The sequence below is a fragment of the Crotalus tigris genome, unplaced genomic scaffold (genome assembly GCF_016545835.1).
Source record: "Crotalus tigris isolate CLP2741 ecotype Arizona unplaced genomic scaffold, ASM1654583v1 scf7180000017633.3093840, whole genome shotgun sequence".
Classification (NCBI taxonomy): domain Eukaryota; kingdom Metazoa; phylum Chordata; class Lepidosauria; order Squamata; family Viperidae; genus Crotalus; species Crotalus tigris.
In genome coordinates, this window is record NW_024096527.1 from 1,548,057 (window position 1) to 1,559,585 (window position 11,529).

Sequence of the window (11,529 nt, forward strand, 5' to 3'; positions counted from 1 at the left end):
GTTGCAGGGGAGGCAAGGCTGGGGCAATGGCACAAGTGCCCACAGAGAGGGCTCTGAGTGCCGCCTCTGGCATGCATGCCATAGGTTTGCCACCACTGGCCTATGGTGCTGGGATGGGTTGGGAGACAAAACCTTCAGCATGCAACTAATTAAACTCTTTGTCATTTTAAAGTGATGCTTATTAACTTGACTCTACTCTGGGAAAGGAGTTTCGGTTGGAAATTAAAATAGGGTTTCTCAACCTGGGTTTCATGGTACCCTAGGGTTCTATGAGAGGTCACTTAATGGTTCCTTGAGAGATTTTGATTTATTTTTAAAAAGCAGAGACCAAACAAAAGCCTTCCAACCTTGGGATTCCCCACCAAAGAGTGCAAGAATGTGCATGCACCCTGGGTGGGGGACAAGGATCACTCACATGCAAGCAGGGAGGTGAGCAAAGTCCAGGCTGAGGTATGAGAAGTAAGTGGAGCTGAGCTGAGGAGGGAGGAGGAGAGGAGGGAGGGGCAGCAGGTGGTAAGACAGCATGTGCAAGAGAGAGACGCCAATGCCACCAGAGCCTCCAAACCTGCATGCCACCTTGGCATGCTTGCCTTTCTGCAGATGCCTGGGAGGCTCCATCTTAGGGCAGGTGCAAGAGATCTGGGGCTGGGCTGGCCCTACCCCTCCTTACCCACAGAGGCTGGGAGTAAGAAGAAGGAGGCAGAGAAAAGGAAAAAGTTTCTTTATTTTTAGTTTAAGAACACTGTTGATGCATATACAGGTCTACTATGAAATGAATATAATATTTGGTAACCTCTGGCCCATTCTTGAGCCTGAGTGTACAGTGATTCCTTGAAGCTTGAAAAATGTTTTAAGGGTTCCTCCAGGCTCAAAAGATTGAGACACTATTTGATTTTAAGGCTATGACTACCAGACAAACGATATGAAGAGAAAAAGGAGGACCTGCCCTCTTTTTGATGAATGTTTGGTAACCTTAGGTCAGGGATAGGCAACCTTGGCTCTTTTATGACTCGTAGACTTCAACGCCCAGAATTCCTGAGCCAGCATGGCTCAGCTTAGAAACCTTTCCATTTCCCCTCAGCATGGCTGGCTCAGGAATTCTGGGAGTTGAAGTCCACCAGTCATAAAAGAGCCAAGGTTGCCTACTCCTGACCTAGGTCTACCTTGGAGCTGGAGCAGCAACTGCCCAATAGCCAGGTTCCATAAGGAAGGGAGGCTATAAAAGTGATTATTTTTCCAGCTTCAAAGGTACATTGTTTTAAAGCGTTGCTAGTTGTTTTAGGGTTAATACTTGTTTACTGGATTCTGAGCTCGCTTGATTGGATTGCTTTGTAATTGTTCCTTGCTGACTTTTTTTCTTTCATTCTACAGATTGGAAAAAGCAAATGAGAACAATAATCAGTCACAACAAACCAGTACCAGGAAACAAACCGTTAACAGCGTAGCTCCTGAACTATTGGTATTGTATGGCTATTCCAAGTAGTCCTGGTTTGTTTATATATTACCAATATATCAATTTGTATAACTGCCTATCTCAACTATACGACTAAACGCAACCCCAAACAATAAACAAAATATATTGAAAAAGCATATAAAACATAAACCCCATATCAAATATATTAAAAAACCATATAATGTAATCAGCAGCCAAAATAAAGAAAATTTGCCATATTTAATGCAACCGTTGAGCAGATTCTACTATGCAGCTAGATGTCCAAAGTGGCAAAATGCGACTTCAAAGCCTTACAAATGGCTAGCTCAGGGTTGAATTGTAGGGTCCTTGGTGCTCTCCGAGCTTGGTGGTTTTCTTGCAGATGTTTCATTGCCATACTAAGCTTACATCGTCAGTGCTCAAGTAGACCAAATACAAGGCATTTGGAGATGGAACAGGGCCCCATGCCCATATTGGCTGCTTAGAAGTCAATGTCAAATTGTCCTGAGCTCCAACACACACATTCTCTCTCTCCTTTGGTATCACATAGTAGACACAAATTCAGTAACACTTTGCCAATGGCCCATGAATGATGTTTTTGTAGGAGATGATCAGGCTAACCTGAGGGAGGGGTCAAACGCATCATAAGTCATGAGTCGCTGCGGGCCCATAAGAGATCTAAGTCCAGCCCACCTTGAATTCCTCTCTTATCTCCCACTCATTTCCTTTGACCATTAGTTAATCAGATTCTTGTAGAGAACTTAAGCTTGCAATAAACCTTTATATTCCTTTGAACTGCCGGAATCCCCTGATTTCCCTGGTGCTTGACAGTGTTCTGCATTTTTGTACTTCATGGAAAAGTTTTCCAACTTTTTGCACCCCATAAGAGATTCCAGTATATATCAAAACCAAAACAGGAGAAACCCAGCAGGAGAAATAAGATACCAGTTTTTATTTTCCAGGAGTGCGCGAGAGACAGGCAAATGCTGGCCTTTAAGTGAATACAACCTGTTTTAGTGTTAAAATGGTGATAAGCCGTTTGAACCCACAGTTACACCTCCAACAGTTAGAAGGGCTTTGAAGAGTGGAGGAGTAACCTCCCAAACCAACTGTCCATCACAGAAGTGCAGAGAAAAGAGGCTGAAATGTCCATCTCCTATCAATCAGATTATAAGAAGAGGAGAAGTTCACCAAGGATGAAGGGCAGAAAAACCAGGTTGAAATCACTAAGGATGCCTTTGTTGCATGGGATATCATTTTCTTGTGCCTGCTTTGCAACCTCTTGCCGATATCTGTCAAAATTGTTTCTGGGAAAATAAATAATTGGTGAAATTAGATGTGAAAGTGAATACTGTAAAGCACAGAGTTCAAGCAACTACCAGCGAGATTCTGCATTTATTTCTGCAGTAGCTATCACAGTCTCAAGAGAAGAGAAGGAAGGTCCTATCGCTTCAGGGATTGAGGAGGAACTTAGAAGAGGAGTAATCCAATGCATGAGCTGGAAGGGAGCTTAGAGATCATCTAGTCCAGCCCCTGGTTCAGTTCCAAAATCCACTAAACCAGTGTTTCTCAACCATGGCAACTTTAAGATGATGAACTTCAACTCCCAGAATTTCCCAGCCAGCAGAGCTGAGTTGAAATTCACCCATCTTAAAATTGCTGAGGTTGAGAAACACCGCACTAAACTCATCTAGGATCTATTTGGAAAAGTCCAGTGTGTTGGACAATTTTCTCAGATGTGAATTTGAGAGGTTCTGGTAGTTGCCAAAATAAATTTCTAAGAACTGCCTACCTCCTTCCTGTTAGAGCTGATTTGTGTATTCACACAATAGGAGGATGGGCGAAAGAAGAAACAATGAAGTCAGTGGAAAATGGAACATAAACCTACAGGGAGTGGTAAAACTCTTGTGAAAAGTAGACCATTTTGATTTGGAGGAAAAGTCAACAGCTCACATAATGCCCGGCCAGAATGGCCAGCATGGCAATATCTCTCTGAATATACTAGCTCTTGAAGAAACGGCTGATCCTGTACTTTCTATTCCTTTGAAATGAATACATACTGCTAAATTTTATAAATACAGTAATGTTGAATTTCTTACTCCAATGTGAGACATCAGAAGGAGGTATATACACAAATATACACAAATTGCAAAGGGTTCTTGCCTTCATGTGGCCATTTTTTCGCAATATTCCCAGGATCTAATGCCAAGATGATGGGAGCTAATCAAACAACAGCTATAGAACTTGTTACAAGTAGACTTTTCAAGAGAAACCTCCAGACATTAGAATTTTTGTTTTAGAAAAATAGAGCTCCCCCTTATACAGAAGCAATCAACCTTCAAACAATTGTGGGGAACAGCAGTAGGAGAAGACTATGGTTCTGTCACCCATTTGTAGACTTTGTAGAAACATCTGGATGACCATTGCTGGAAATCTGATTATAAGGCGGATGGATTTTTGACCCAATCCAGCAAGCAAATCTTTGTATTTTTATGGAAACTAAGGTAAATATGCCCTATTTTATCTGGCTGGTCTTACCGTTCCTCTTGGAATTCACGCTTTGCATCTGCCAACTGCGTTGTTTTGCTGCTGAGCTGCTCCAGAAGATGTTCAGTTATATCTAAGGCAGGCAAGAAAGTGCGCATCAGATTTCCATATAAGCATTTTACCTGGATAATTGCTTGCTACCCCCTCTTTATCTCCTCCCCTTCCCTAAAGTGTAAGCTTCTAAATCAGCACATTCAATGGCTAGTTTATTTATTTATTTATTTATGAGACTTATATACCGCTTTAAGTGCAAGCACTCTCTAAGCAGTGTACACCAGTAAGCAATGTATATATATATATATTTACATTGCCCCCAACAATCTGGGTCCTCATTTTACCTACCCTGGAAGGATGGAAGGCTGAGTCAACCTTGAGCCGGTGAGATTTGAACTGCTGACCTGCTGAACACAGTCAGCTAAAGTGGCCTGCAGTACTGCACTCTAACTGCTGCGCCACCTCGGCTCCTTTTACTGTACTAGTACTTATAAAACAGGAAACTTTGATCATACTATTGTGGCTGCCATCTTGACTTTTTTGACCACATCTTGCAGAAAACCTTGTAAGTATTTAGCTAACCTTGCCTATTCCAAAAGACTAAGGAGTGCCCTGCTCACTTCTTGAAGAGGGAACCAGCAACAATGTAAACTACATTATTGGGTATGTCTAGTCTAATGAAAAGAAGGACTAGGAGTGACATGATAACTGTGTTCCAGTATCTAAAAGGCTGCCACAAAGAAGAGGGAGTCAAGCTATTCTCCAAAGCACCACAAGGCAAGCCGAGAAACAATGGATAGAAACTAATAAAGAGAAGTAACCTAGAACTCTAATGAGAAGGAAGGACTCACTGGAGAATGCTGGGAAAGATTGAGGGCAATAGAAGAAGGGGACGACAGAGAATGAGATGGCTGGATGGAGTCACTGAAGCAGTAGGTGTGAATTTAAATGGACTCCAGAAGATGGTAGAGGACAGGAAGACCTGGAGGAACATTGTCCATGGGGTCGCGATGGGTCGGACACACCTTCGCAATTAACAACAACAACAACAACCTAGAACTAAAGAGGAATTTTTTAATAAAACAATTAACCAGTAGAATGACTTGCCTCCAGAAGTTGTGGGTGCTCCAACACGGGAGGTTTTAAAGAAGAGATTGGACAACCTTTTTTCTGAAATGATATAGATATTTTCTACTTGAGACTAGAAGACCTCCAAGGTCCCTTCCAAGTCTATTATTCTGTACATTGGGAATTTGAGGAACCCTAGAACAAGGGTGTCAAACTCAATTTCACTGAGGGCTGCAGCAGCATTGCAGTTGCCCTCAGGGGGCCGGGTGGGTGTGGCCAGGGTGGGTGCGGCCTACTGGGTGGGCGTGGATGGGGTGGCCTACAGGGTAGGTGTGGCCAGCTCTACATCATTCGTGTCAAGGGTGCCTGTGGGGGCCTGGGCAGGAGTGGGATAGATCTGAAGGTCTCTGGCAGAAGGGGGTGGGACCAGGGCAAGTGCCAAGGCATGGTCCACTGGAGGAGCCTCACTGTTCCTCTCAGGCCATGCGGGGGGAGGTGCTTATGGAGCTAAGACTGAATGTGTTTCAGCATAGATGGCCACCACAAAATTGTACATTGGCTCCTGGCTGGCCTGGGCCAGGGCCAAGGCAGAGGGGGCGGTTCCCTCACTGTTTCCAGGATGGCTTCGCAGGCCACATGAAACCACTTCGCGGGCTGCATCCAGCCCCCCCGGGCCTTGTGTTTGACATATCTGCCCTAGAACAAGGCAATGGCAACCTACTTCCAAATTTTTGCCTGAAGAGTTAGCAACCATATGCTAGATGCTGAGGCTCTTGCTTATCTCTTGTACTTGCATCCAACAAACAAGTTTGAAATATCCCTAAATTTAGAGGGCGTTTTCTGTCCTGCTAAATAGGTAAAAAGTGTTTTAAAATAAATCTGTTAAACAATCTTCTAACATTATTGAGAGGCGAGAATCACTACAGGGCCAGGATTTCTATGTTTAGGGAATGGGACCTCAGATTTTTCTGTTTTTTTTTTAAAAAACTATAGAAAATCTAAATTAGAATGCATTTTGGTTTCTTTCTCTCAACTGAAAAACAGTGTTGCTGAGTTCTAGCACTTAGAATAGAATAACAGAGTTGGAAGGGACCTTGGAGGTCTTCTAGTTCAACCCCCTGTTTAGGCAGGAAGCCCTATACCAGTGTTCCTCAACCTTGACAATTTTAAGGCATGTGGACTTCAACTCCCAGAATTCCACAGCCAGCACTGCTGGCTGTGGAATTCTGGGAGTTGAAGTCCACATGCCTTAAAATTGTTAAGGTTGAGAAACACTGCCCTATACCATTTCAGACAAATGGTTGTCCAATCCCTTTTTAAAAATTTCTAATGTTGGAGCATTCACAACTTTTGGAGACAAGTTGCTCCACTGATTAATTGTTCTTAATGTCAGGAAATTTCTCCTTAGTTCCAGGTTGCTTCTCTTTGATTAGTTTTCAACTGTTGCTTCTTGTCCTGCCTTCAGGTGCTTTGGAGAATAGCTTGACTCCCTCTTCTTTGTGGCAACCCCTGAGATATGTCACTCCTAGTCCTTCGTTTCATTAATCTAGACAGACCCAGTTCTAGCAACCATTCTTTATATGCTTTAACCTCTAATCCCCTAATCATCTTTGTTGCTCTTCTCTGCACTCTTTCTAAAGTCTTATCATCTTTTTTACGTCATGGTGACCAAAACTGGATGCAGTATTCCAAGTGTGGCCTTAGCAAGGCATTATAAAGTGGCATTAATAATTCACGTGATCTTGATTCTATCCCTCTGTTAATGCAGCCTAGCACTGTGTTGGCAGCTGCAGCACATTGCTGGCTCATATTTAAGACTGTCCACTAGGACTCAGAGATTGCTCTCACAGTTGCTACTATTGAGCAAGGTACCTGTGCATTTGGTTTTTCTTGCCTAAATGTAGAACCTTATTTTTTCACCACTGAATTTCATTTTGTTAGATAGCGCCCAATGTTTAAGTCTGTCAAGATCTTTCTGTATCTTAAGCCTATCTTCTGGAGTGTTGGCTATTCCTGCCAGCTTGGTGTCATTTGTAAATTTGATGAGTTCTCCATCTATCCCCTCATCCAAATCATTGATGAAGATGTTGAAGAGCACTGGGCCTAAAATTGTAGATTAAAATTGTATGTAGGGGTATTGGGATGGGATATGGACTGTTGAAAAGATAAAAGTTTTAATGTATAATACTGGTTTAAGAAACCAGGAGATTGTGAGTTCTAATTCTGCCTTAGGTATGAAAGCCAGCTGCATGACTTTGGGCTAGTCACTCTCTCTTAGCTCAATTCACTTCACAGGGTTGTTATTGTAGGAAAAATGGGGGGGGGAGTATTACATATGTTTGCTGCCTTGAATTATTTACAAAGTAATAAAGCCTGGATAACAAAAAAAAATCTAATAAATAAAATAAATAACTACATTCAGAACTTGACCAAATTCCAAAGTGCCCATTTTTAAACAGAAAGTGAACATGTTCAATCATTGTTTATCACATGTCTAATGATCACCTTCATGAAAACTCATGCCATTTATAAGCAAGCATGACTGATAGAAGAAGTGATGTCAGAATGAACAGGAACAGAATACAAGGCTTTCATTTCCAGCCCAGGAAGATAGAACTTAAAATGAACTTTCTCATGCCTAGGAGGACGTGAGAAACGAGAGCCAGCAAATCAGAACCAAATTCCTCATTTTGATGGATGAAGGTTTGTTCATGGTTGCAGGATTGTTTTCACACTCGTTGGTCTAGTTCTGAAAGGAATATATTACATGTTCCTTTTCTTGCCTCACCTTTGAGTTTCTGTCCTTCTGCAGCTTGTTGGGTGATTGTTGCCACAAAAAATGTAATATTTTCGTGAATGATGTGCTAGAAATGAAGATAAAGGTTAACCAACTATAATGCTAGAAATTGGGAAGATAGAGGCTTGGTCAGGGCTATGGTTATTTATCTATTTATTAGATTTATGTGATGCCCATCTCATCCAGAAGCAACTCTGGGTGGCTCTGAGCAACTATATAAATCTGATTAACAAAAAATAACAAATAAATGCTCATTTCATAGTTGGGCAAAAATTGTCTTTTGAGACGATTGGACTACAAGTCCCAGGAGGCTTTGCAACAGACAGGAAGAGGACTAGACAAATGCTATGTATCCAAGTCTTATGTAATAAAGAGTATTAAGTTATATTTTATTCTGGAGTCCATATTGTAAGTTCCACTAAAGAGAACACAACAACTGAGGATAACCATGGTGTTCTGCAAGGCTGCCAGGGGGAGGGTGGTCAAAAAAACCAAAACAGCAGTCACAATTGTGCAACTGAAATTGTTTTTCATGTCTTGTAGACTATGATGCTCCTTAAAAAATAGGGCAGTGACTGCACAATCAAGGCTACCTTCTTTTACTTTATTGACCCTTTTTACAGGTGCCTGAATCCTGAATTACAGGTAATCTTGATTTATGGCCACAACTGAGATCAAAATATCCATTGCTAAGCAAGACATTTGTTAACTGAGTCATGACTGATTTTAGGACCTTTCCTTCCATCATCAGTTGCTAAACAAATCACCGCAGTTGTTAAGGGAATCATGGGCTCATTAAGCGAATCCATCTTTCTGCCTTGAGGTACGCCCTTCCCCTTTTTAGGGAAAGGACCGTGCCCTTAAATCTCCCACTTCGCAACTCACAAAAGGAAGCCTGGCATTTACTGAGATTGCAAACATCTGCAGGAAAATAGCAGGACCTTTTCTCCTTCCACTCCTCCCCCCCAGTGGGAAGAGCCACTTTGCAGGTGTGTTTGATCCTCAGCATATTCAGGTAATGGACTGCTGTCCCAGAAAAGCTGGGTTTGTGCCTGGTTTGTGGAAGAACAATGACCCGCACACCAGGGTAGAGAGTGATAGGACAACTTTTATTCTACGCAGAAGAAAGGACACAGGGGGATCTCTCCCAAAGCTTGTGTCTCCCTCACCTCCCTGGTCCCTACTTTATAGGAACAGGGGGGGGGGAGGAGGAGTGGAATCACATTCCTGTGCCATTATGTTATGAAGGCGATTTATGCCCCTCTTGGCAATTTTTGTTATGAATCGGCAACGTTGAGGTTTGCCATACATGCATTCATTGTTAAAAACAGCAACCAAGCCACCATTTCCCTCTTTCCCATATCTAAGCTCCATTTTTATGTCTGTGTCCTTCTCCCATGATATATAGTGGGGTTACATGTCAGCAAGCACAATATATTTAGAAATCCACAATACAGCACTTAAAGTTTAAACCATTCATCTTAAAATTTAAACCGAGTAGACTAAACAATTTGGGGTAGGGTTTTAAGGTCTTTAGGATAGATAAAGACCTTAAGACCCTACCCCAAATTGTTTAGTCTACTCGGTTTAAATTTTAAGATGAATGGTTTAATAAATGTCTTTTTCAGCTGCCAATTAGATTACAAGGGCACTAAACATTTCTAGCCGGTTTTTTCCCCCAACCTCCAATGACTGCTTGGGGGTGTAATCAATGATGCAGTGGCGTCACCAGGAATAAGTCAATATTTTTGGCCCATTTCTTGAAATCACTGGGGTTAAAGTGCAAGGCATTTTGTAGTTTGGGGATCCAGGAGTCCATTCACTGCACTGCCCAGAATTGGCAGCCCAACGTAACATGTGCCATGGGCTGCAGACAAGGAGCTGGAGAAACACTATTCTTGCAATCCAGCACTAAAGGCAATTCTGTGTCGCCTTGTTGTGACCTTGTCAAGACTGTTACTTTTGCTTAACAGCTATTGTCTCCTGATGGATTTCTATGTGTAAAATACAGAAGTTTCAGATTAGGAAGGAAGGAAGGAAGGAAGGAAGGAAGGAAGGAAGGAAGGAAGGAAGGAAGGAAGGAAGGAAGGAACTAAGTTGATCCTGCTCAGATGTTTTGAATAGCCACTTCCATCATCCCCAAACCAAATAGCAAAGGATTAATAAATTAGGATCAAAAACTTCAGAAGGGCCCCAGATTGAGATTAAATGTGTCGATGGAGCTAAATGAGAAGACATCCTTGGCTCCTCTGCTAATTTACATTCATCTACTTTTCTGAGAGATGAACTACTGTTCTGAAGGCCTAACCACCAAAGTAATATGGGCTAGCAATTTCTTTTTCTGCTCTTTTCCCATATTATTGCCTTCATCTTGCCTTGGCTCATGAGTGAAGCAGGCTTAAATTGTCCTTAGCAATACTGATTGCAATGTTTTGCAATGCAAAATTGCAAAGCAATATTTTCTTTCTTATTCTGACACCCCACCCTACCCCAAGGTCAGCTTGGAGATATGTGTAAGAACTATTATGTTTTGTCCACCATTATCTTGAAGGAAAATCAGAAGATTACAAAGGCTGGGAACAGAAGCATTGACCACAATTTCATGCTGGTGGATTTGTTTGTTTTTTGCTGACTCAATGACAGATGGAGAGCAGTGGGCGAAGACCCTAAAACACACAATGAGAACCACCATCCCCAATGTCATGCTTTCCTGATACACAGAGACTACAATGTCCAGAATTCCCAGCCAGACTACACCATGGCTATCCTGGAGGGTGACAGTGTAAGTTCCCATTCCCATGAATCCGGATGGCATCCGGTTGAGGGATTAGAATTCTTTTAGGAATTTGCTTTTAAATATTATTAAAGTATTTTACCAGCTCAGCCTGGCAGGAGTTCCAGTGCCCTTCCATCGTTGTGAGGTTGTGCTTCACAATTCCCAGTTGCTCCTGTAACCGGGACCTTTCCTGTTCTGCCTCCTCCAAAAGCCGTATCTTTTCTCCTAAAGTCTGGTTAGTGGTGGCCAAGGTACACTTGAGGTCTTCGTTTTCCCTTTTCTTCATCTCCAGAAGACGTTCTGTTTCAATCAGGGTCTGATTGCTAGACAGCAGTTGTATCCACATGGCATCCTTTTCCCGGGATTTGCTTTCCAGAGCCTGATGGGCAATTGTCTTTTCGTGGCGCTCCTGCGTGTACAAAATCAGGAAAACAACAAAGCAAAACAGGAAAAGGACAGTGGCAATTCCCAGGCAAAGGGCGCACGCCTTCCCAATCTTTCCTTTTGCAGATAGGAGTGGGATGTCTCGCCCACCCATGGCAGCTGAAGATTTCTTGGAAACCAGCAAAGCCACTGCCCTTGCAACTCCACTGCCCTGGAGATTTGTTGCAACTGTGTGCTTCGGAAGGACCCTCCTCTCCCAAGTGCTTACCTCATCGGGGCTTCCTTTCCAAGAGTTTCAGGATCTGGCAGAAAGGTCAAAAGCACAGAGCAGCTGATATTTTATACTGAAAGCTCCCTGCTCATACTTTTGCTGGGTCCTCACTTGCATTTAATGAACCCTCTTTTTTTTCAGTCTGGCCCTGTCTAAGGTCAAGCCCAGGAGAGGGACAGGCCTTAGGACACCCTTAGCTGCTCAAGTGTTCAAAAAAAAAAAAAAAAGATGTTCTCCCTAATGCTATCCAAAGACATCCT

At 42.5% G+C, this 11,529-nt stretch overlaps 1 protein-coding gene across 1 annotated transcript; it reads right to left on the bottom strand.

The window, feature by feature from the left end:
• Positions 1 to 706: 706 nt before the first annotated feature.
• Positions 707 to 11,259, bottom strand: LOC120304310. The gene is made up of 4 exons (XM_039334713.1): positions 10,715 to 11,259; positions 7,830 to 7,905; positions 3,971 to 4,052; positions 707 to 2,739 (listed from the first exon to the last, which is right to left on the bottom strand). The coding sequence occupies exons 1-4, from the start codon at positions 11,150 to 11,152 to the stop codon at positions 2,601 to 2,603; spliced, it is 735 nt and encodes a 244-aa protein (XP_039190647.1). The 5' UTR covers positions 11,153 to 11,259; the 3' UTR covers positions 707 to 2,600.
• Between the last annotated feature and the right edge of the window lie 270 nt (positions 11,260 to 11,529).